At 42.6% G+C, this 26,762-nt stretch overlaps 1 protein-coding gene and 2 non-coding genes across 5 annotated transcripts in view; 2 read left to right on the top strand and 1 right to left on the bottom strand.

The window, feature by feature from the left end:
* The first annotated feature begins 14,780 nt into the window (after positions 1–14,780).
* On the top strand, positions 14,781–14,853 carry TRNAV-UAC (transfer RNA valine (anticodon UAC)). Its single transcript has one exon. It is a non-coding gene; the product is annotated as a tRNA-Val (tRNA).
* A 549-nt stretch (positions 14,854–15,402) lies between these two features.
* TRNAN-GUU (transfer RNA asparagine (anticodon GUU)) lies at positions 15,403–15,476 on the top strand. The gene has a single exon. It is a non-coding gene; the product is annotated as a tRNA-Asn (tRNA).
* A 7,354-nt stretch (positions 15,477–22,830) lies between these two features.
* LOC143986483 (mid1-interacting protein 1-B-like) overlaps positions 22,831–26,762 on the bottom strand; it is a 44,409-nt gene continuing 40,477 nt past the window's right edge. For all 3 annotated transcript variants that reach the window (XM_077484834.1, XM_077484827.1, XM_077484842.1), the window contains exon 2: positions 22,831–23,855. In XM_077484834.1, the coding sequence (XP_077340960.1) occupies positions 23,359–23,823 (465 nt within the window). In that variant the 5' untranslated portion in view covers positions 23,824–23,855 and the 3' untranslated portion in view covers positions 22,831–23,358. The remainder of the gene's footprint in view (positions 23,856–26,762) is intronic.

Here is a 26,762-nt window from a genome sequence, read left to right as displayed (position 1 = left end):
ATCTATTATGAACAAAGTCCTAAAATATACCAGGGCCCCAAAAAATATTGATAAAAGTCTACAAAATAGTTCAAAACTTAAAAAACATATTAGTAGAAATTATGAATTCCACACTAGCCTAATATTAGGTGCTAGGCTAGGTTGTTATGGTATGAATATTTTCTGCTGTTCGTTTTAAATTTGTTTGCAGATTTGTATAAAAAATTTTGGGGCACCGGTACATCTATTTCAGTATTCATTTACTTGTTTACTTTAAATTAAATTGATGTCTTATATGTATTTTTTTTTTTTTTCAAGGATCTTCTGGCCGGTGAGGTGACATCCCAAGATCTTCTTCAGCAGTGGCTTTTCTTTGATATGTAATGATGTGTGAACGCCATTCAGTATAGTAGTGCTCTGATTTTATTTCAGATTTGGAATCTTCTATTATCCATGTTCACATGAAAAAAAAAAAAGAAAACGAATGCAGCTACCATATCTAAGGACTGGTAAGCTGCAATATATTACATTTCTGTTCTTGAGTCTAGTTGCATTCCATTTAAATTTGGTCCAAGGGGTCATAAAGAAGGTGTAAGCCCTTGTACACACGGTCGGACATACCGACGGAAAATGTCCGATCGGACCGTGTTGTCGGATAATCCGACCGTGTGTGGGCTCCATCGGACTGTTTCGTTGGAATATCCGACCGACAAAGTTTTAGAGCTGGGCTATAAAATTTTCCGACTAAGTCCAATCGTTAGTAGAGAATTCCGATCGAACAAAGCTCCACGCATGCTCAGATAAAATTACAAGACCAAAGCTATTGGCTACTAGCCTGAACATAGTCCCGTCGTAAGGAAATAACGTCATCAAGTTCTGAACAATCGGATTTTCCGACAACTTTGTCTGACCGTGTGTATGCAACACCAATCTGACGGATTTTGTTGTCGGAATGTCCGACCGTGTGTACAAGGGCTAATGATCCTCACACACCCTAACATCACTAAAATTTGAAAAATAAATTAAGCTTTGGCGCTAAAACCTAAATGGTGTACTAAAAATGCTAATACTCTGCAAATTACATAAAATGAAGCCCAATGTGGGAATTTCACCAATACACTGTATACGTGGTATTAAAAATATATGTGAATGGAAATATGTATCCGTTATCTTACATAACAACTATACACAAGTGTGGTAAAAAAATAATAAAATAATAATAACTATGCACAAGTGTGGTAAATAATATGATAAAAAATACAACTAATCTATCACAACTAAAAATGTAGGTGCTTTGGTAAAAAGTGCTTTTGCTCACATAAATGAGCCAATATTTATACTCTAAAAAGTGACAATCAAAAAGGCATTGTGAAAATACCAAGTGAAAACATCAAAAAAATCATATAATGTCCAATCCAAAATATATTATAATGTCCAACTAGAAATATTTGTTCAAAGTCGCATCATCTAGTTGCTGAAAAAACGCATAAGACTTTTATCAGATAGGAAGGTGAAGCAAGGTGACTGGTGAAAACAAGGGTTAAATTCCTCTCCGGTGCGCCACTCTGTGTTAGAGAAAAAATGTATATATGTGCTCACCAGACATTAAACCCCCAATGGGTTAACCAAGCAGTCAAGGAGAGGAATTTAACCCTTGTTTTCACCAGTCACCTTGCTTCACCTTCCTATCTGATAAAAGTCTTATGCGTTTTTTCAGCAACTAGATGATGCGACTTTGAACAAATATTTCTAGTTGGACATTATAATATATTTTGGATTGGACATTATATGATTTTTTTGATGTTTTCACTTGGTATTTTCACAATGCCTTTTTGATTGTCACTTTTTAGAGTATAAATATTGGCTCATTTATGTGAGCAAAAGCACTTTTTACCAAAGCACCTACATTTTTAGTTGTGATAGATTAGTTGTATTTTTTATCATATTATTTACCACACTTGTGCATAGTTATTATTATTTTATTATTTTTTTACCACACTTGTGTATAGTTGTTATGTAAGATAACGGATACATATTTCCATTCACATATATTTTTAATACCACGTATACAGTGTATTGGTGAAATTCCCACATTGGGCTTCATTTTATGTAATTTGCAGAGTATTAGCATTTTTAGTACACCATTTAGGTTTTAGCGCCAAAGCTTAATTTATTTTTCAGATTTCTAATCTATTCCCATCTTGAGGGATAGGTTTCAAGCACAGGCAGCTTTAACCCTTCACAGTTCACTTTATTGTAGTCATTTTAACATTTAAACTTATTTAAACTTGTCTAGCAAACAGGTAAATTTGTCCATAGCGCAATCTTATCTTTTCTTTTTACCCTAACATCACTAGTCTGGCATGTCTGTATGTGAAATAAAAACAGACATCATTTTTTTCATTTTCCTAGATCCTGTATTTGAGAGCTAATTGATATTATTGTTACCATGAGAGGGGTTTTCTTTCACCCGCTGAAAAGTTTTGCCTATCAGTATCACAATTAACTTTACTCACTGGCCCATTCCCACCAGGTGTGGTAGGACTGCTTTGGGCAGCTATTATTATTATAATATAAGGCTTATATAGCCCCAACAATTTACATAGCGGTTTCAAACTTGAGGACAGACAGTACATTTACGATACAATTCAATACAGGAGAAATCAGAGGTTCCTGCTTGTTAGAGCTTACAATCGAGAAGAGAGGGTAAAGTGATACAAAAAGGTAAGGTAATGTCCAGTTATTAGGCCCCTTTGGGCTGATATCTCTAAATGTATTTGTTCCATCACAACTGTTTTGGTGCCCTTATGGATTGATATCTGTATAATGGGCCTTGTTCATTTGCTGGTCATATCCAGAGCAATAAGAGGACTGTTACTGTTCTACGCTCGTAAGTCTATTCTCCTTAAAGGGGGTTGTAAAGCTCTGTTTTTTATTTTCTAAATAGGTTCCTTTAAGCTAGTGCATTGTTGGTTCACTTACCTTTTCCTTCGATTTTCCTTCTAAATGTTTTTTTCCTTTGTCTGAATTTCTCACTTCCTGTTTCTCCTCAGTAAACTTCACACCATCATCCGAGAGGTGTTTAACCACCTTCAGACCGGACCATTTTGCTGGTAAATGACCAGAGGTCTTTTTACACTTTGGCACTGCGCTGCTTTCACTGGTAATTGCGCGGTCATGCAATGTTGTACCCAAACAAAATTTGCGTCCTTTTCTTCCCACAAATAGAGCTTTCTTTTGATGGTATTTGATTGCCTCTGCGATTTTTATTTTTTGCGATATAAACGTAAAAAGACCGCAAATTTTGAAAAAAAATGATATTTTCTACTTTTTGTTATTAGAAAAATCCAATAAACTCAATTTTAGTCATACATTTAGGCCAAAATGTATTCAGCCACATGTCTTTGGTAAAAAAAAAGTCAATAATTGTATATTTATTGGTTTGCGCAAAAGTTGTCACATCTACAAACTAAGGTACGTTTTCTGGAATTTACGCAGTTTTTAGTTTACGACTGCCTATCTCATTTCTTGAGGTGCTAAAATGGCAGGGCAGTACAAAACCCCCCCAAATGACCCCATTTTGGAAAGTAGACCCCCTAAGGAAATTGATAAGTGGCATGTTGAGCCCATTGAATATTTTATTTTTTTGCCTCAAGCGATTGAATAATGACAAAAAAAAAATTCTTTTTTTTTTTTTACACAAAGTTGTCACTAAATGATATATTGCTCACACATGCTATGGGCATATGTGAAATGACACCCCAAAATAAATTCTGCTGCTTCTCCTGAGTACGGGGATACCACATATGTGGGACTTTTTGGGAGCCTAGCCGCGTACGGGGCCCCGAAAACCAAGCACCGCCTTCAGGCTTTCTAAGGGTGTAAATTTTTGATTTCACTTCTTACTACCTATTACAGTTTTGAAGGCCATAAAATGCCAAGATGGCACAAAACCCCCACAAATGAACCCATTTTAGAAAGTAGACACCCCAAGCTATTTGCTGAGAGGCATTTTGAGTCCAAGGAATATTTTATATTTTGCCACAAGTTGCGGGAAAATTACAAACTTTTTTTTTTTTTTTTCACAAAGTTGTCACTAAATGATATATTGCTCACGCATGCCATGGGCATATGTGAAATAACACCCCAAAATAAATTCTGCTGCTTCTCCTGAGTACGGGGATACCACATATGTGGGACTTTTTGGGAGCCTAGCCCCGTACGGGGCCCCGAAAGCCAAGAACCGCCTTCAGGTTTTCTAAGGGCGTAAATATTTGACTTCACTCCTCACTACCTATTACAGTTTTGAAGGCCATAAAATGCCAAGATGGCACAAAACCCCCACAAATGACCCCATTTTAGAAAGTAGACACCCCAAGCTATTTGCTGAGAGGCATGTTGAGTCCATGGAATATTTTATATTTTGCCACAAGTTGCGGGAAAATTACAAACTTTTTTTTTTTTTTTTTTTCACAAAGTTGTCACTAAATGATATATTGCTCACGCATGCCATGGGCATATGTGAAATGACACCCCAAAATAAATTTTGCTGCTTCTCCTGAGTACGGGGATACCACATGTGTGGGACTTTTTGGGAGCCTAGCCGCGTACGGGGCCCCGAAAACCAAGCACCGCCTTCAGGCTTTCTAAGGGCGTTACAGTTTTGAAGGCCATAAAATGCCAAGATGGCACAAACCCCCCCCAAATGACCCCATTTTGGAAAGTAGACACCCCTAAATTTAGGGGTACACTAGTGAGACTAGGTAATAAATGGCGGGTGCCCTGAAACTATAAAAAAAATAACTAACCAACCAGCGTCACCTGTAACAGTTATATGGTGATCACTGGTGAAAGGGTTAACTAGGGGGCAATCAGGGGGCTTTATGCGGTAGTATATGGGGGTCCCTGGCGCTATAAAAAGCTGCGGCGAACCTAAATACCTACCTGCCTAACAAGCGTCACCTGTGACACTAATACAGTGATCAGAAAAACGATCGCTTATTAGGCTGGGTTCACACTGGAGCGATGTGGGAACACCACGAATGCGCGGCGGGTTCCCGCATCGCATGCCTCCCGGCGGCAGTTCACATTTCCCTATGCGAACTGCTGGGAGTGTCAGTGAAATGTTAATGACACCCCCAGATCAGTTCGCATATCGCAGTGCGATCTGCAAACTCGGATCGCATGGTGTGAACACCCATGCGATCCGATTCTGCTGCGGACCAAAAAAAGGGTCCCGTGCGAGTTTGCGGCGGGTGCGGCACGAATTCAGCCATACTATCTGTATGGCTGAACTCGAATCGCACAGAGATCGGATGTGATTTGCACTGCAGTGCGGTGCGAATCACATCCGTTCTCATAAACCGCTGCAATGTGAACCCAGCCTTAGTGACACTGGCGACGGGGGGTGATCACGGGGTTAAACCTTTATTGGGGGGGTTAGGGGGGTACCTTAGAACTAAAGGGGGCTAACCCTAACTGCCCTAACAGTTATTAGTCACAAATGACACCCGCCGGGTGATCAGGGGGTTAAACCTTTATTAGGTAATAAATGGCGGGTGCCCTGAAACTATAAAAAAATAACTAACCAACCAGCGTCACCTGTAACAGTTATATGGTGATCACTGGTGAAAGGGTTAACTAGGGGGCAATCAGGGGGCTTTATGCGGTAGTATATGGGGGTCCCTGGCGCTATAAAAAGCTGCGGCGAACCTAAATACCTACCTGCCTAACAAGCGTCACCTGTGACACTAATACAGCGATCAGAAAAACTATCGCTTATTAGGCTGGGTTCACACTGGAGCGATGCGGGAACGCCATGAATCCGCGGCGGGTTCCCGCATCGCATGCCTCCCGGCGGCAGTTCACACTGCCCTATGCGAACTGCTGGGAGTGTCAGTGAAATGTTAATGACACCCCCATATCAGTTCGCATATCGCAGTGCGATCTGCAAACTCGGATCGCATGGTGTGAACACCCATGCGATCCGATTCTGCTGCGGGCCAAAAAAAGGGTCCCGTGCGAATTTGCGGCGGGTGCGGCGGGTGCGACACGAATTCAGCCATACTATCTGTATGGCTGAACTCGAATCGCACAGAGATCGGATGTGATTTGCACTGCAGTGCGGTGCGAATCACATTCGTTCTCATAAACCGCTGCAATGTGAACCCAGCCTTAGTGACACTGGCGACGAGGGGTGATCACGGGGTTAAACCTTTATTGGGGGGGTTAGGGGGGCACATTAGAACTGAAGGGGGCTAACCCTAACTGCCCTAACAGTTACTACAGTCACAAATGACACCAATGCAAAAAAAAAAAAAAAAAGCAATTGGTGTCACTGTGACTGGGGGGGCAGGGGTAATTGGGGGGTGATCGGGGGTAAAGGGGGGGGTGTGAGTGTGCCTGGCATGTTCTACTGTATGTGGGGTGTGTTGGTGCAACTCACCGAACCTCTCTCCTCGGTGCCGGAACGAAAACTACTGACACGGAGGAGAGAATGCATCACTTCCTCTCCTGTGTTTACATTACAGGAGAGGAAGTGATGTCACCGGACATTTTCATTCGCCGGGAGCAATCGAGAGGGGGTGGCCATGAATGAATGGCCGTCCCCTCGTCCGTGATCCCTCCCCAACGAATACCGACCGCCGCAGACACCGGGCGGGGGCCCGATCGGGCCCCCGACCGGCGGGCAGGCAAGGACGTACATGTAAGCCCTTATGCCTGCCCGTGCCATTCTGCCGACGTACATCGGCGTGCGGCGGTCGGCAAGTGGTTAATCAGCCAGAACAGCTTACTGAACAGCTTACTGAGGAGGAACAGGAAGTGAGAAATTCAGACAAAGAAAACAAAGAAAAAAAAAACATTTAGAAGGGAAATCGAAGGAAAAGGTAAGTGAACCAACAATGCACTAGCTTAAAGGAACCTATTTAGAAAATAAAAAACAAACCTTTACAACCCCTTTAAATGGAAATCCCCTCAGGCTCCTGCATCTGATTTCTGGAAGTCCATAGTTAATAAAATTGTACCACTGTATAAATTTTATACATATGAGTCTACATTTTTCAAGGTCTGAGATTTTCGGGCTCCCTTTGAAGAGTAAGGTTTACCTTGTTATATCACACAACCCAACAGAAGTCTCTGTGGCTTCCATTCCCATGACCCCCTAGTGCTTCTGGTAGCATTTCCTTGGGATTGGTTATGGCTCTTTTTCAGAGCACTGTGAGATCAATCCTCGTTGTATGTTATTTATGGTGCCTTCAGTGGAGTAAGTTAAATTGCCCTAGGGCGTTGGTTGCCATTTCAGCTGTGTTAAGTTGTTTTGTTAGGTCATATTCTGTTTGTTTAAGCCTGGGTATGGCCAATAGGCTTTGTTTTTTATAACTATACCTTTTGGAATCATTTACAAAAAAAAACATTTGGACAATGCGGGCATCGATCCCGCTACCTCTCACATGCTAAGCGAGCGCTCTACCATTTGAGCTAATTCCCCTGATGAATGGGGCCAAGTCATAACAAGAAACCAGCAGAGGGCAGTATGTTGACTTCTCAGAAAACCAGCAGAGGGCAGTATGCTGATCTTACCCCTTTTAGACCTGAATAGAATCTTGGTGAAAATTCCATATGCATATGGGATACTGGGTTTGAGTAAAGAACGCAGAGGAGTGTAGCTTTACATCAGTAGAGAAATCATCAGCTCAGCATGGAAGACGAAAACAAAGAATTAGCTTTTACCCCTGCAGTCGCCATCACATTTAAAATTGGCATGGCTCTGTACTTGCTCACAGTTGCTTCATTCATTCATTCACTATCAATCATTGGGGGGGATTTACTAAAACTGGTGCACACAGAATCTGGTGCAGCTGTGCATAGTAACCAACCTAGCTTCTAGGGCAGGGATATGCATTTAGGGGAGCTCCAGCTGCTGCAGAACTACAAGTCCCATGAGGCATAGCAAGACTCTGACAGCCACAGGCATGACACCCAGAGGCAGAGGCATGATGGGACTTGTAGTTTTGCAACAGCTGGAGGTCCGCTAATTACATATCCCCGTTCTAGCGCTCTACCATTTGAGCTAATTCCCCAGACTACTAATGTTTGAAAGTTTGTAGGTAATCAACAGGGGCAGTGTGCTAAATCTGAGAAGGTTTTAGGCCTGAGCACACAAGGGTCTGGGTGAAAAGGCCATAGAAGACACTGTGTTCAGCTAAGAATAATGAAGGAGCTACGAATAATTATTATTATTCAGGATTTATATAGCGCCAACAGTTTGCGCAGCGCTTTACAATATGAGGGTAAGCAGTACACTTACAATACAAATCAATACAGGAGGGATCAGAGGGCCCTGCTCGTTAGAGCTTACAATCTAGAAGAATGAAGAAGTTATATATCTCACTTGGTTTGTCAAGTAAAAAGAAAATTCTCCACCTCAGTAATGCAAGATAAATTTCCAGAATGACCACTTCTAGTATCACTTGAAACTGTCCTAAAGCCAGAAGGTCGACCCAACGTACCATCTGAGGATATTATAACTGCTGTTTGGCTCAGCATAACTTTTTTGAGGCCAATAGAAGCTGTGAGCTCTGAGCGTGTAGCCTATTACTTTGACAGCCTCGATCCCAACTGCTGCCGTGTTTCGATGACGTCACTTCCGCGGTCCGCGCTGGTTAGCGTGGACATCTCTGGACGGAAAGGTGTCCCACTAAGAAACCTGCAGAGGGCAGTGTGCTGAATCAGGGAAATTTCTATATCATCTTACCCTTTTCAGATCTAAAAACTTAGGGGTCTTGAGGAAAATTCCATAGGGCAACTATGCTTGTTTAAGAATGCTGAAGAATATAGTTCTACAAGAGTACAGAAATCAACTGGGACTGTTACTTTTCTACGCTCGTCTATTCTCCTTGAATGGAAATCCCCTCAGGCTCCTACATCTGATTTCTGGAAGTCCATAGTTAATAAAATGGTACCACTGTATAAATATACATATGAGGCTAGAGCAGTGATTCTCAACTAGGGTTCCTCTAGAGGTTACTAGGGGTTCCATCAGCTTTGGGCAATTTCTGCCTTTCAGATAAGTTCCCACTGACACCATTGACCTTTTGGCTATCTGTAAGGGAGTACTTCTTCCCAATGGCCACAAGTGTAAGGACCATTCTTCCCACTGACCATTACACTAATGTATCATGAGTTGTAAATTTAGAATTTTTAGCAGGGGTTCCTCGAGACTGGAGAGCTATTTCAAGGGTTCCTCTGTGTTGAAAAGGTTGAGAAAGCCTGGTCTAGAGGATGCCCAAATATGTTTTTCAAGGTCTGGGATGTTTGGACTGAATCCAAGGTGACGGTGGCTTCCATTCCCATGTCCCTCTAGCACTTCTGGTAGTATTTCCTTGGGAATGGTAATGGTTTGTTTCAGAGCATTGTAGGATCAATCCTCTTTGTATGTTATTCATGGTGCCTTCAGTGGAGTAAATTAATTTGCCATAGGGCATTGGTTGCTATTTCAAGCTTTGTTAGGTTATATTGTGTTTGTTTAAGCCTGGGTATGGCCAATAGGCTTTTGTTTTGTATAACTATGCTTTTTGAAATCCAATAAAAACAAATTTACAAAGACAAATAAACAACTGGACAATGCGGGCATTGATCACGCTACCTCTCACATGCTAAGCGAGCGCTCTACCATTTGAGCTAATTCCCCTGAATGATGGTGATTCAAACTGTATAAGGAACCAACAGGGGGCAGTGTGCTCAATCCGAGACAGGTTTAGGCCTGAGCACACAAGGGTCTGGGTAAAAATGTCAACGAAGAACATAGTTCTACATGAATAGAGAAATCAACCGCCCATAATGAAAAGAAGACAAAAACAGAGACAAACTTGTTACACACTGTAATCTCAATAATTTTTTAATTTTTTTTGCATTTGTAGAGTAGTCTGTTTTTTGTTTAGGTCTGAAGTTATGTATCTCACTTGGTTTGTCAAGTAAAAAGAAAATGCTCCACCTCAGTAATGCAAGATACATTTCCAGAATGACCACTTCTAGTATCACTTGAAACTGTCCTAAAGCCAGAAGGTTGACCCAACGTACCATCTGAGGATATTATAACTGCTGTTGGCTCAGCATAACTTTTTTTGAGGCCAGTAGAAGCTGTGAGCTCTGAGCGTGTAGCCTATTACTTTGACAGCCTCGATCCCAACCGGTGCCCTGTTCCGGTGACGTCACTTCCGTTGTCCACGCTGGTTAGCATGGAGATCTCTGGACGTAAAGGTGTCCCACTAAGAAACCTGCAGAGGGCAGTGTGCTGAATCAGGGAAATTTCTATATCATCTTACCCTTTTCAGATCTAAACACTTAGGGGTCTTGAGGAAAATTCCATAGGGGCAACTATGCTTGTTTAAGAATGCTGAAGAATATAGTTCTACAAGAGTACAGAAATCAACTGGGAGTGTTACTGTTCTACGCTCGTCTATTCTCCTTGAATGGAAATCCCCTCAGGCTCCTACATCTGATTTCTGGAAGTCCATAGTTAATAAAATGGTACCACTGTATAAATATACATATGAGTCTAGAGCAGTGATTCTCAACTAGGGTTCCTCCAGAGGTTACTAGGGGTTCCTCCAGCATTGGGCAATTTCTGCCTTTCAGATAAGTTCCCACTGACACCATTGACCTTTTAGCTATCTGTAAGGGAGTAATTCTTCCCAATGGCCACAAGTGTAAGGACCATTCTTCCCACTGACCATCACACTAATGTATCATGAGTTGTAAATTTCGAATTTTTAGCAGGGGTTCCTCGAGACTGTGATACTAGAAGTGGTAATTCTGGAAATTTATCTCGCATCGCTGAGGTGGAGCATTTTCTTTTTACTTGACAAACCAAGTGAGATACATAACTTCAGACCTAAACGAAAAACAGACTGCTCTACAAATGCAAAAAAATAAATAAAAAATTATTGAGATTACAGTGTGTAACAAGTTTGTCTCTGTTTTTGTCTTCTTTTCATGCTGGGCGGTTGATTTCTCTATTCATGTAGAACTATGTTCTTCGTTGACATTTTTACCCAGACCCTTGTGTGCTCAGGTCTAAAACCGTCTCGAATTGAGCACACTGCCCCCTGTTGGTTCCCTATACAGTCTCCTTCACCATTGTGCAGGGGAATTAGCTCAAATGGTAGAGCGCTCGCTTAGCATGTGAGAGGTAGCGGGATCGATGCCTGCATTCTCCAATCATTTTTTTGTCTTTGTAAACTCTTTTATTGGATATCAAAAAGCATAGTTATACAAAACAAATGCCTATTGGTCACACCCAGGCTTAAACAAACACAATATAACCTAACAAAGCTTGAAATAGGAACCAATGCCCTATGACAAATTAATTTACTCTGCTGAAGGCACCATGAATAACATACAAAGAGGATTGATCCTACAATGCTCTAAAACAAGCCATTACCATTCCCAAGGAAATACTACCAGAAGTGCTAGAGGGACATGGGAATGGAAGCCACCATTACCTTGGATTCAGTCCAAACATCCCAGACCTTGAAAAACATATTTGGGCATCCTCAAGACCAGGCTTTCTCAACCTTTTCAACACAGAGGAACCCTTGAAATAGCTCTCCGGTCTCGAGTGGAACCCCTGCTAAAAATTCAAAATTTACAACTCATGATACATTGTGATGGTCAGTGGGAAGAATGGTCCTTACACTTGTGGTCATTGGGAAGAATTACCTCCTTACAGATAGCTAAAAGGATCAATAGTGTCAGTGGGAACTTATCTGAAAGGCAGAAATTGCCCAATGCTGGAAGAACCCCTAGCAACCTCTGGAGGAACCCTAGTTGAGAATCACTGCTCTAGACTCATATGCATATTTATACAGTGGTACCATTTTATTAACTATGGACTTCCAGAAATCAGATTTAGGAGCCTGAGGGGATTTCCATTCAAGGAGAATAGACGAGCGTAGAACAGTAATAGTCCCAGTTGATTTCTGTACTCTTGTAGAACTATATTCTTCAGCAGTGTGCTAAATCTGAGAAGGTTTTAGGCCTGAGCACACAAGGGTCTGGGTGAAAAGGCCATAGAAGACACTGTGTTCAGCTAAGAATAATGAAGGAGCTACGAATAATTATTATTATTCAGGATTTATATAGCGCCAACAGTTTGCGCAGCGCTTTACAATATGAGGGTAAGCAGTACACTACAATACAAATCAATACAGGAGGGATCAGAGGGCCCTGCTCGTTAGAGCTTACAATCTAGAAGAATGAAGAAGTTATATATCTCACTTGGTTTGTCAAGTAAAAAGAAAATTCTCCACCTCAGTAATGCAAGATAAATTTCCAGAATGACCACTTCTAGTATCACTTGAAACTGTCCTAAAGCCAGAAGGTCGACCCAACGTACCATCTGAGGATATTATAACTGCTGTTTGGCTCAGCATAACTTTTTTGAGGCCAATAGAAGCTGTGAGCTCTGAGCGTGTAGCCTATTACTTTGACAGCCTTGATCCCAACTGCTGCCGTGTTTCGATGACGTCACTTCCGCGGTCCGCGCTGGTTAGCGTGGACATCTCTGGACGGAAAGGTGTCCCACTAAGAAACCTGCAGAGGGCAGTGTGCTGAATCAGGGAAATTTCTATATCATCTTACCCTTTTCAGATCTAAAAACTTAGGGGTCTTGAGGAAAATTCCATAGGGGCAACTATGCTTGTTTAAGAATGCTGAAGAATATAGTTCTACAAGAGTACAGAAATCAACTGGGACTGTTACTTTTCTACGCTCGTCTATTCTCCTTGAATGGAAATCCCCTCAGACTCCTACATCTGATTTCTGGAAGTCCATAGTTAATAAAATGGTACCACTGTATAAATATACATATGAGGCTAGAGCAGTGATTCTCAACTAGGGTTCCTCTAGAGGTTACTAGGGGTTCCATCAGCTTTGGGCAATTTCTGCCTTTCAGATAAGTTCCCACTGACACCATTGACCTTTTAGCTATCTGTAAGGGAGTACTTCTTCCCAATGGCCACAAGTGTAAGGACCATTCTTCCCACTGACCATCACACTAATGTATCATGAGTTGTAAATTTAGAATTTTTAGCAGGGGTTCCTCGAGACTGGAGAGCTATTTCAAGGGTTCCTCTGTGTTGAAAAGGTTGAGAAAGCCTGGTCTAGAGGATGCCCAAATATGTTTTTCAAGGTCTGGGATGTTTGGACTGAATCCAAGGTGACGGTGGCTTCCATTCCCATGTCCCTCTAGCACTTCTGGTAGTATTTCCTTGGGAATGGTAATGGCTTGTTTCAGAGCATTGTAGGATCAATCCTCTTTGTATGTTATTCATGGTGCCTTCAGTGGAGTAAATTAATTTGTCATAGGGCATTGGTTGCAATTTCAAGCTTTGTTAGGTTATATTGTGTTTGTTTAAGCCTGGGTATGGCCAATAGGCGTTTGCTTTGTATAACTATGCTTTTTGAAATCCAATAAAAACGAATTTACAAAGACAAATAAACAATTGGAGAATGTGGGCATTGATCACGCTACTTCTCACATGCTAAGCAAGCGCTCTACCATTTGAGCTAATTCCCCTGAACGATGTTGCAGAAAACTGTATAAGGAACCAACAGGGGGCAGTGTGCTCAATTCGAGACGGTTTTAGGCCTGAGCACACAAGGGTCTGGGTAAAAATGTCAATGAAGAACATAGTTCTACATGAATAGAGAAATCAACCGCCCAGCATGAAAAGAAGACAAAAACAGAGACAGCCAACAAGGCTGTAATCTCAACATTTTTTTTTTTCTGCATTTGTAGAGCAATCTGTTTTTCGTTTAGGTCTGAAGTTATGTATCTCACTTGGTCTGCCAAGTAAAATGCTCCACCTCAGCAGTGCAAAGATAAAGTTCCAGAAGTACAACTTCTACTATGGCTTGAAACTGACCTAAAGCCAGAAGGTCCACTCAAAGTACCATCTGAGGATATTATAACTGCTATTGGAAGAATCTGTGAGCTCCAAGCTCGTAGCCTATTACTTTGACAGCCTCAGTCCCGACTGCCGACCTTTCTGGTGACGTCACTTCCATGGTCCACCCTTGTTATCGTGGAGATCTTTACATCTCTGGATGGAAAGGTGTCCCAGCCTGGTTACATCTCATTCCAGCCCTTTGGACTGCTTGTGAAATCCTGCTGGAAGGTGGCTATCACAAGACTGCTTCTTCTAAGCCCTTGTACACACGGTCGGAGAATCCGTCGGAATGTGTCCTATCGGACCGTGTCGTCGGATAATCCGACTGTGTGTGGTATGCATCGGACTGATTCCATCGGAATATCCGTCGGACCTAATTTTCCAACATGTTGGAAATATTTCCCGACCAACTGGGCCGATCGGACATACTCCGATCATGTGTAGAGAATTTTGATCGGACCAAGTGCCACGCATGCTCAGATCAAATTCCTACATCAAAGCTATTGGCTACTAGCCTGAATGTAGTCCCATCGTAACGAAATTACATCATCACGTTCTGAAAGATCGCATTTTTCGCCAACTTTGTCCGACCGTGTGAATGCAACAGTTTCGGACAAGATCCGACGGACAAAATCCGACGGATTTGGTTGTGGAAATCTCCGACCGTGTGTACAGGGGCTAAGTGTTCTTATGCCTGTGCAGTAAATGCTGACATTTTAAATACTACACTTAGGTGGCACCTCCCCTTATCTTCTTTTTTACAATACTTTTGTGAAGAGAACACATAATTATCTTTATGATGGTTTACCCATCCCTTTTTGGAAAGTCAGGCTACAATAGAAACAGGCAGGTTCCATAGTGTAGCGGTTATCACGTCTGCTTTACACGCAGAAGGTCCTGGGTTCGAGCCCCAGTGGAACCAATGTTCTTTTGAAACTCAAATTTTATTTTTATTGACTGCTCTTTTTATTTACAATGTCCAATTAAATTACTTTAAAGCGGTTGTATACCCGCTGAATTTTTATTTATTTTTTTACTCACCTGCAAAGGAAAAGGCATAATGAGCTAGTATGCACCGCATACCAGCTCAGGCCCCGACATCTGGCCCGATCCACGCCGAGGGAGCTGACATGTTACCTCTGCGTTTTTCTTCCGGGTATCACGGCACCGGAGCTGTGAGTGGCCGGAGCCACGATATCGTCACTCCCGTGCATGCGCGCGGGAGATTTCTTTTCGGCAGGGTCCAGCGTCTGCAGGACTTTCAGCCAAGAATCTATATCTCCTAAACCGTACAGGTTTAGGAGATATTTTTTTTTTTACCTACAGGTAAGCCTTATTATAGGCTTTCCTGTAGGTAAAAGTATCAAAATTGACTACACAACCACTTTAACAACTATTCCAGATCCAATTTCAATTCCAATTCCCTTTGAAGAGTTAGGTTTACCTCGTCCAATCACCCAACACAGCATAAGTCTCTGTGGCGCAATCGGTTAGCGCGTTCGGCTGTTAACCGAAAGGTTGGTGGTTCAAGCCCACCCAGGGACGGGAAGTTTTTACTTCACTGCCAACCTTGCAAAAGTGTATAATCGTATTTCAGGTGAAATTTCTCTAATATTAAAGCGTTTTTGCTTTCATCTATTGAAATATTTAAATTCAGCAGCAACAAAACCTGCAGCTGGATCCAGCACCGTCCTCACCCAGCCAGTTTCTTCACCGAGCTTTGGTCCCCGTCACCAGCAAATTAAAGTGTTACTAAACCTAGGACCCTAGAACGGGGATATGTAATTAGTGGACCTCCAGCTGTTGCAAAACTACAAGTCCCATCATGCCTCTGCCTCTGGGTGTCATGCCTGTGGCTGTCAGAGTCTTGCAGTGCCTCATGGGACTTGTAGTTCTGCAACAGCTGGAGCTCCCCTAATTGCATATCACTGCCCTAGAAGCTAGGTTGGTTACTATGCACAGCTGCACCAGATTCTGTGTGCACCAGTTTTAGTAAATGCCCCCCAATGATTGATAGTGAATGAATGAATGAAGCAACTGTGAGCAAGTACACAGCCATGCCAATTTTAAATGTGATGGCGGCTGCAGGGGTAAAAGCTAATTCTCTGTTTTCGTCTTCCATGCTGAACTGATGATTTCTCTACTGATGTAAAGCTACACTCCTCTGCGTTCTTTACTCAAACCCAGTATTCCCATATGCATATAGAATTTTCACCAAGATTCTATTCAGGTCTAAAAGGGGTAAGATCAGCATACTGCCCTCTGCTGGTTTTCTGAGAAGTCAACACACTGCCCTCTGCTGGTTTCTTGTTATGTGTTGGCCCCATCCATCAGGGGAATTAGCTCAAATGGTAGAGCGCTCGCTTAGCATGTGAGAGGTAGCGGGATCGATGCCCGCATTCTCCACTTTTTTTTTTTTTTTAAATATCATTGCTTCTCTAAAACAAAGATTGTTTATACACTAATACAGTAGACAGTAAGTTTCAACAGATGAAATAACATTTGCACTGATCTTACAGGCTCTAGGAACTTGTGCATGGTCACAGTTCATAGCAATACTGCTTCTGTTTTGTCCTCTTTTCATGCTGGGCAATTGATTTCTCTTGGGGGGAGGGGGGTTCATGGGGAGATGGCGTTTGGTCCTTTGTGTAGCACCCTGGAGTTTAGGCAGGGTTTGCGCCTCACAAATTTTCTTGCCAAGAGTAGTTATGCTGGTTGATTGTTAGAGATCTGTTGATTTCTCCCTAAGTTTGGCCTTGTTGCACTTTTCTCTTCTACCGCTAGGTGGCCCGTGTACTTGGTGGTACTAGGTACGAGAAGGGCAAGCCAAGCCCAGGTTGTGGGTATATGGGGGATTTCAGCCAATGGGCAGGGGTTTTCTTGGATCTTGGCCTGCTGGGAAAGCCTATATATATGGGTGGAGTCAGGTGATCTGTGTTCTGTGCCACCTGGATGGCTGTTTGGGTGGACGTGTGTTCGATTGCCCTGGGCTGCTAGACTGGAGATTGGGCCTATCCCAGGCATATCTGGCTGCTAGGCTGTCTGAGGGCCTATCCAGAAGCAAGAGAGCAGTGCAGGGTTGGTATTGTGGCTTGCAGTCCAACCAGAAGTGACAGTCCTGTTGGCCCGGAGAACCTGTTGTGGTCGGAGGTAGAAGGGAATCTGTCGCCATTAAGGGACCAACCACCTTATTACCAGGGACCACAGTAACTGAAGCAAGAACCGTAACCACATTCTCACCAAATGGGCACGGTGGAGAATCGGGAAACTTCAAGCCAAGGACCCAGCCAGTGGAGGTGACGCTTGCAGAGCAGCCTTGTGTGCCAAGCCAGGGACAGAGCAGGTCAATGGGGTGAAGCTTGAGAAGTATCGGTAGTGCCAAGCTAGGGCCCCAGTAGAGAGGCGGGGGGTGACGCTTGAGGAAGATACTACCATGAAGGAGCTCAAGGGATTCAGTGGCAGTGAATCTGCGGTTCTAGTGAGAGACCGGGAACTCCATTTGCTGAAGAACTACAAGGAGAAGTTGTAGAGAAAGTGAAGGAACTCCTACGCTTTGTGTTAGGAACTGTTAAAGACTGTTGCTTTAGGAGACAGTATTCCTACACATGCAGATGTGGCGTCTTGCTGGAGGCCTTTCCCTGCACTTGTTTCTTCCTATTGAAGTCTCACAGTCTGCTAATTAAACTTGCAACTACATAAGTGTGTCCTGGCCCTAGACCTCTTTACCCCAAAAAAGGTTTGTAAGAGAAATAAACATCTCTTTTGCATTCAAGAAGTGTCTGGTGCCCAATAACTTTATCCACCTTGCGCCCACTATGCCTTACAACTCACCATATACAGAAGGGTGTTGGCTATCTCTGACCCTGGAGGTTCCCATTAGACTGAAGGAGGCTGGAGACCTTACTACATTTGGAACATGTTTCATGTTACACGCGTGTGTAACATGTTGTTAAAGTACAGCCGTGGCCAAAAGTTTTGAGAATGACACATACTAATTTTCACAAGTCTGCTGCTTCTGTGTTTTTAGGTCTTTTGTAAGATGTTACTATGGTATACTGAAGTATAATTACAAGCATTTCAAAAGTCTGAAAGGCTTTTATTGACAATGACATGACGTTTATGTAAAGAGTCAATATTTGCAGTGTTGATGTTGACCCATCTTTTTCAAGCCCTTAGCCCTGGCATGTTGTCAACTTCTGGGCCACATCCTGACTGATGGAAGCCCATTCTTGCATAACCAATGCTTGGCGTTTGTCAGAATTTGTGGGAGTTATTTAGTTCACTTGCCTCTTGAGGATTGATCACAAGTTCTCAATGGGATTAAGGTCTGGGGAGTTTCTAGGCCATGGACCCAAAATGTTCATGTTTTATTCCCCAAGCCACTCAGTTATCACTTTTGCCTTATGGCAAGGTGTGCCATCATGCTGGAAAAGGCATTGTTCATTTCCAAACTGTTCTTGGATGGTTTGAAGACGTTACTCTCGGAGGATGTTCTTGAACCATTCTCAAGTCATGGCTGTGTTTTTTAGGGAAAATTGTAAGTGAGCCCACTGCCTTGGTTGAGAAGCAACCCCACATATGAATGGTCTCAGGATGCTTTACTGTTGGCATGACACGGGAATGATGGTAGTGCTCAACTTTGCTTCTCCGAACAAGGTTTTTTCTTGATGCCCCAAACAATCAGAAAGGGAATTCATCAGGGAAAATGACTTTAGCAGTCCAATCCCTGTATTTCTCGTAGAATATCAGTCTGGCCCTGATGCTTTTCCTGGAGAGAAGCGGCTTCTTTGCTGCTCTTCTTGACACCAGGCCATCCTCCAAAAGTCTTCTTCTCACTGTGTGTGTCAATGTCCTCACACCTTCCTGAGCAAGTTCTGCACTGGTGGTTCCCGATCCTGCAACTGAATCAACTGGAGGAGACAGTCCTGAAATGTTGTTGTTTTTTTTTTTTTTTTTTAAGGGATTAAGTTCATTTTCATGAAAAAGAGGGACTTTGCAATTCATCTGATCGCTCTTCGTAACATTCTGGAATATATGCAAATTGCCATCAGAAAAACTGCAGACTTTCTGAAAATTTCATATTTGTGTCATTCTCAAAACTTATGGTCACAGCTGTAAACTTTTCCTTTAACCACTTTAAGACCGCCCACCACACATATACATGTGTGTCGTTTCAAGCAAAAGATACTCTGGACCCAATTCACACGGGTCCGGTAGACTCGATGTCACCCACAATCACTGCACCAAGATGTAGAACGGGGAGATCCCCGTTCTGACAGGGGAGAACATGGAGATCTGCTGTTCCTAGTGATCAGGAACAGCAATCTCTGTGTTGTCCCAGGGAGCCCATCTCTCCCCCCCCCGCCCTTACCGCTAGAACACAACCAGGGAACTCAGCTAACCCTTTGATCACCCCCTAGAGCTAACCCCTTCCTTGCCAGTGACATTTATCGGTTCATTATTTTATTTTTTATAGGACTGAACACTGCATTGATGTCACTGGAGACCAAAAAGTGTCACTGGGGGTCAGATTTGTCTGCCGCAGTCCCACTAAAAATTGCTGATTGCCACCATTACCAGTAATAAAATAATTAAGAGTCCATAAATATATCCTCCCATTTTGTAGACTTTTGCGCAAATAAATATGATTTTATTTTTTTTACCAAATATATGTAGAAGAATAGATTACCTAAATTGATGAATAAAATTAGTTTCATTACTGGATATGTTTTATAGTAGAAATTAAAAATCATTTTTTTTCTCAAAATTGGTCTTTTTTGTATAAATAAAAACCAAAGAGGTGATCAAATACCACCAAAATAATTGGGGGGAGGGTGTGTGTGTGTATGTAAAACCTTCCAAGGCTGAAGCGGTTAATAGAACCACAAATTGCGCTAAGGGACCCAGGTTTAATGAAGACTAGCATCTCCCGCTGGCTGATCGAAAGTTAGTTTTACCAACAGTCCTGTGACTTCCCCCCCCCTTCCAATCAGGATTGGCCATACCTGGATTGAAATTCAAAGGGTCCCTGCTAATCCAACTGTTGCCAGATCCCTTAGTACAGTCTGTTGTGGTTCGATTACCATTAACGCACATGCGAATTACACCGCATCCAATTTGCAGGACATTTTAAAATACATTCATTTGAATGCATCTGGTTAACATGTGTGCATTTTCTGGGTATTGCGGTGCGAATTACAAGCACATTATCTTCTAGAGGAAGAATTCACAGATGCATTCCGTTCTGAACACAAATTCTCTCCTTCTCCTCACTAAACCTCCACCACCCCCCCACCACTCACTGATCCTCCACTACAATGGAGAGGAACCACTCAACAACTTTTTCCTTTTCGCAGAGAGAAGAGAGAAAAAAAAAAAAGAGCCGGAGCTCGCACTGCACATGTGTGAACCCAGCCTCAAGCAGTAGTAAACACCAAAGCAAACATTATATTGGAGTTTATCAATTCTTGAAGGTGATGGCCGCATTCATTTTTTTTTCCTTCTATTGTCACTTGGTGATCCATCCAGAAAGTGATTTTTTTTTACAGCACAAACTCGCCAGCAGAATGCATCAGTTTACATGGATAGAACTTAACACTGGCAGGGGTGATTAAAATGAGCAGCTGTTATTCATGGAAAACCTTTATTCCGAAAAAGGAAATAAAGCAACCCCGCCCCTTACAAATGGGACTTCGAAGGTACTACCATGTCAAAATTATAGAAAAATATGACATGTGTTGTCCACAGAAAAGACAAATAATCAAGGATGCATGTTAATGTACAAATAATAGCGAGAAGGCGCAATATCCAAACCCAACAACATTTCGGAGGAGAGTTGTGGTCTCCTTCATCAGGGGTTTTCACACAAAGTACTGTATCTATGAGATTTAAATAGAAGGTAATCAGCCAACAAATCCTACATGATCATAGAGTACTACAAAGCAAATACTTCCATCCTAAATGACTAAAATATATACACACTTTGTGAATTTGTTTTCTTTTGTTCCCTTCTAGACTCTCCATTTATTGGGGCTCAGTACACACGTCAGCCTACTGTCTGGGGTCCCAGACTTCAGAGTGGCTTGGGCATGCAAACAGGGGATGTCCAACCCTCCCGAAAGTCCCCTTTCACTATTTTTCATCAGCCACTTTTACCAGCAACTGGTTGATGTGATCGGTGGGAGGTTCCTTGTCATGATGTTTGTTCCTCACTTAAGATTTATGGATGCTCGAATGTTCCCATTTAGTGATTAGGATGGAAGTGTTTGCTTTGTACTACTCTATGATCATGTAGTAATCCATGTCAGGATTTGTTGGCCGATTACCTTGTTATTTAAAGCCCATAGATACTGTACTTCCTGTGAAAACCCCTGAAGGAGACCACAACTCACCTCTGAAACATCGTTGGGTTTAGGATATCGCTAGCGTTTGTACATTAACATGCATCCTTGATTTGTGTACAATAATTTTTTCTATAATTTTGAGATGGTAGTACCTTCAAAATCCAATTCATAGGGGGTTTCTCCATTTCCTCAGCAGTTTCAGATAGTTCCTTCTCTTTATTCCAAAAAGGGGGAGGGAAGTTCACCAAGTGAAAACTGCCAAAGAAAAAACAAATGCAGCCACCATCAGGTAAGATGCAATAAAAAACAAAAAAACAAACTGTTTTTACTTTAAATTTCAGAAGGTGGCTTCTCTTCCCTCAAAGTGTGTTGGCTTTATAATTCAGTTTGACACTGTCTGTGTGCGTATGTCTGCGTGCGTATGCATGCATGCGTATATATTTTTAGATTTCACTTGGACGTTCTAAGCTGCATTGAATAAATACAGCTGGATACAAACTGTCTTCATTTCAGGCTGAAGAGCAGCAAAACGTTATTTTATAAAAAAAAGGGGATTCTTTTCCATTCACACTGTATGCTTTACTTTTCATGGCAATCACAGTACACCCCCTGAACACTGCTTAAGAACTGCAAAACTGACCACCATGTAGAGTTTCTATTTTTATTACACGAGCGCTAACATTTTAGCCGGCTATAATACAGAAATATATATTTTCTTCAAATTGTTCCCCTCTCCATTTAAAAGGGGAACAATTTTTAAGTCAGTCTATTTCATCTTGTGCACAGCAGCACTCATTCGAAGCAGGACAATTCTAATGCTGCACTGTATTGATATATACAATGGCCTCTGAGTATTTAATTGCTGTACATGCAGGTTGCATATACTTTAAAAGCTGGGGATTGGGATTCCCCCCCCCCAGCCCAGAGTAGGTGCAGGTACTCTGCCTTTGTCAGTCACCCCTCTTCACCCCCTGCCCACCTCCAAGCACCATCTCTTGGGTCCACCTCCCAGTACTGGCCCTCAGAGAATTGTAAGCGAGGAGATATAGGGACCAGTGCTGGAGACCAGGGAGAACATGCCAATATGTATGAGCATTTTCAGCAAAAACACCCCCCCCCCCAAACAAAGTTGGGTTAATTTACATGCTTGTCCCCCCAGCATAAACCCCCCCCCCCCCAGTACAAATCCACCCCCTGCTGAAATCCCCCTCCAAGCACACATTTTTCACCCCCAAAAACCCCAGCACAAATTTACCCCCCCCAAAAAAAGTCACCCCTCCCAGCACAAATATTCTACCCCTCAAATTTCCCCTTGAGTACACATTGCCCTCCCCCATTCTAAACCCACCCCTCTGCGCATTTAACCCTTGAGGTGCAGCCCAACTGCAAGGGCAGTTCTGACATCTTTGGCTTTAACCCTTCCCTAGTTTGGACTATACAGAGTTTTTTGGAGCAGTAATAAGCATATAGAGTGTTTGGTTTTACGTGTAACATTTATACCCAGAAGTTTGTTCTAAGTTGCGTAAAGATTGAGGAGAGAAAAAAAATAAAAAAAAAAAATTTAAAAATTTATTATTAAGAACCCACACGACAAACTTTAAACTTTTTTTTTTTTTTATCGCCTTTAGGCTTGTAGCAAAATACACACATGACACATCTCATGTTTACCAACTGGCAGGGTTTCCACTTGCCAATTTGTATGAAGAAAGGGCAATAGAGAATACACACAGCTAGGACACACCCCAAGATGGGAAGACATTGTACAAAGTAGCTGAGCTACATACTGCCAGAGCTCTTCTTGCAGGCTGCATAAAAGAAAAACCCAAGCACGAAAACAGGTTTTCCAGAAACCTATTCAAGCCTGACTTGTACGTCTACAAGCTACAACAGTCTGCTGAATCCCAATGGATGCCGTCCAGTGAAGCCATATGCTTGAGGCCTTGCCCTGAAGACATTTTGGGAACGTTTTTGGACCGGTTTTGCTGAAGTAGCAGCTGTGCATACAGTCTAAAGTGGATTCCACATCAACTAACTACACACAGTCTCACTATAAAAGAAAAAAGCCCACATGGCCATTTTGTTCTTTAATAGTAGTAGCTCTTTGAGTAAGGTCCATTGGTCGTGTTTCCAATTTCCACTTCCTTCTTATAGCAGTTGGTCAAAAGATTGGCCTTTTTGGTCAGCTTTGTCAGGACAGTTAGGAGTCCCCTTAAATGGTGCTGAAATTGGTCCACCAGGTCTCCCGTCTCTTCCTCTGGAGCGTCCTCCGTGTCAGGGCAGCGCTTTTTCACAATTTGATTTTCTGAGTGAGCACCCCACTTCATGTCATGCCTTAGAGATTTCAGGAGAAGGTAGGAGTCGTACAGGTTTCTGTTTTCTACGACGTCTTTGGAATTCATGTTGTCTCCATTTTCCTCCTTGGCAGGGGTTATGTCCTGGAGCATGCTGGGAACCATAATGGTTTCATCCATGATGGTCGTGGCAGTGTTGAATCGATGGATGGCATCCAGCAGGGAGTGGCGCTGGGGACTGTACTCCGACACCTCCATTGTGTAGCCTTTTCCTCACTCAGATTTGAAATCTGGAAAAAAAATAAAAAATTTAAAAGTAAGTTGGTTACAGATCAAAGCGTACTTTGACAATTTTTGGCATCTGCACATCTGAGCTTTGTTACTGCATGCAAAGCAATAAATTACCCATCAATATTCTATAAAGGAAAGAATGCTTTGAAGGATATAATAATTTAATAATAATAAGTGTGCACCCTCATCCCATTAGATTAGATTAGAGAAACAATGGATGTCTCCTATCTCTCAAAGGGGGCATCAATTGAGACAGGGGGGGGCGAGTATCGGGACTGTTGCGGGGCACATAAAGTATTTTGTATATGGAAGATAAGTATCAAGACAATAAATCATAAAAAACAATTTATTTAAAGAAGACATATAAAATTATATATACGAAGTTTCAAGATACAGTTGGTAGAGACTTTTGAGGCGTTTGTTCAACTAGTTTCGCATAATTGCTTCCTCAGGACAACACCTAAGTCTGCAGATATACAAATAAATATGAATATGTCATTAGAATCAATTAATATGAAATTCACAGATATTGATAAATTTAAAAATAAATTTAAAAAATTTTTTTATATAAGTTCATACAGTTTATTGAGACATGAGAGAGAAATGTCATCATTACAATGTTTAGATATGGAGGCATGTTCCTACCTCTCTTTCCAAGCTCACTCTCCGATCCCGGTCAAACCCAAAGGTGTGGGGGGAGAAAATCTCCTCCCGGCGACTGGGGGAGAAGTAAATCACAGTGCCAGCGGCGAGTTGAGATGCTGTAAGAGTTTGCTAGGTATATAGAGATAAATATAATCATAAAGATGAGCAAAATTAGAAGTGAAGGATTTAAAATTAGATAAGGGAGTGTGAAAGAAACCATCACAAAGGAAAAGAACCAAAAAGCCAAACCATATGTATATATATACACCACGGTGAACTAAAGTGAGATTAAAGTTGGTGAAGAGGAGAGAAGGGAATGTCTATATACTCCAAAATGGAGAGAATTCCATGGTTAGAAAACAGAGGTGGAAAGTGTGGATATGAGATGAAGATGAACCGTGAGGGATCAGAGAGAGGAGGAAACCAAAAAGGAATCCATTAAAGAGTGAACGTGAGTATTGAATACCACTACAGTGAATACTAAGAAGGTATAGTTATTAGAATAAATATTCAAATTTTACCTCCTCTTAAGACAACAAAGAGGAGACGTTTTGGGGATCCCGGGGGAGGAAGGAAGACAGAAGGCTAGTTAGCTCTGGGGGATGGTAAGCCAGGGATTAGCTAGAAAGCAGGGCTAGCAAGCGATCCATCTTGAATTGGCTCAGTATTCAATAGATGTTTTCCACCAGACACTACATTGCACGTCCATAAGGTAAAAAGATAAAGAGCAAGTAAGTTTAAGGCCATAAGTTAGAAGCTCCCGAGGGTTTAGATGGACTGAGCTGGTCGCTTACCCCTGTGTCTTCTGTTCATCGCATCCCGGGTCCCGTCGCCGCTGTGAGTAGGCGCTGAAAGCGCCCTTTATTTATATCTCCCAACCCCGCCGTACGTCCATTCGCCGTATCACCGGCGTGTGACGTCAGCGGGGTCAGTGGTCCGGCAGGGTGTGAAGAGGTATCCGCCCGCGTCAGCGCTGCTGCCGAGCGGACACCAAAAACATGGCCGCACCCATGTAATGGACATCCGGCTCACGTGATCCGCCCAACCAACAGCGCATTTGCGCCCAGCGGGACACCATACACACACGTACCGAGGCAGATGTCAGGGGAGGGGAATGTGACCACCCCCACACTCGCGTCGGTAGAACAGGGGATGTGACGCCCACCCCCTACAACAATTGCAGGTGGATGGGCATCTCCCTGTCCCCGGGCCACACCAGCCGCCGGGAGGAAAAAAGAAACCCCACACACACAAAAGAGGGGGCCAGCGATCAATTAGAGACACAAGCATGTGTGTCCAAGAGAGCCAGGAAGACGCCTCCATTTACATAAGATGAATAAAGCAACGTATTTATTTGAAAAAGCACATATAATACATACAAGTGCATTACAACAAAATAAAACAAAAAAGAAATTATAATAAGCAAGTACTGGAGAACAATCATACGTTATCCTGTCCATGTGCAATATAGGGACAGAACCCCAATTGCCCCAGGGCAGGTCACTGTCTGGGCAGGGACGGTAAAGAAGGCAGGTACATTCGGTATCACCTTATCTTTTTTTCAAAATTATTCATTATTAGAGGAAGAAAAATATTTTTCAAAGGGCCGAGGCAGAGACCAGGGGACAAATACCATAAATATCATATGGATCAATATTGACTATAAAGTACCTATAAGAAGGCTTTGAAGGAGTTGGTCTCATTGAGTCCGGGAGGGACAAGTGCGTTTAGTCTTTCTATCCAAATAGCTTCCTTCTGTAGGAGCAGTTTGTCCCTGTTGCCCTATATTCTATAAAGGTTAAGAACCAGTCTTTAACCAATGCCTTCCAAAAATGCCCTTATTCCCTGTAGTGGCAACCCCCCCCCCCCCCCACCTCTCAAGAGCCCTTTCCCTAGACACTGGGCAGGCTCTAGAGCATGGGGTAATACATTGTAATTTAAGGAGGTCAGGTCCCCAAATTTTTTTCCAGCCAAGGTCTGAATTTTAAAGTTTGTGCTATGACTCAGAAAGATTGTAGTTATTGTATGGATCAAATATAGCAGGTTCCCCCAAAGATCAGGATCCTCCCCCCCCCCCCCCACACACCATCAGAGTGTCCTTGCAGATCTGAGTGATCCATCATAGTGCCTCTATATATAGATTAGTAGAACCCATGAAAGTGAACTGTGTGCCTGATGGATATGTCCCTGTAGTCAGGCAGGAGCTGGAAAAGTGTGCTGCAGGGGGAGGGGGGGTTGAACAGACATTTGCTGCAGGGGGC

This window comes from Lithobates pipiens, unplaced genomic scaffold, assembly GCF_037356315.1.
Source record: "Lithobates pipiens isolate NorthernLeopardFrog02 unplaced genomic scaffold, aLitPip1_a1.2 Scaffold_1, whole genome shotgun sequence".
In the NCBI taxonomy this organism is placed as follows: domain Eukaryota; kingdom Metazoa; phylum Chordata; class Amphibia; order Anura; family Ranidae; genus Lithobates; species Lithobates pipiens.
The sequence above is the reverse complement of the archived record's forward strand: the minus strand, read 5'-3'. Positions and strand labels throughout refer to the sequence as shown.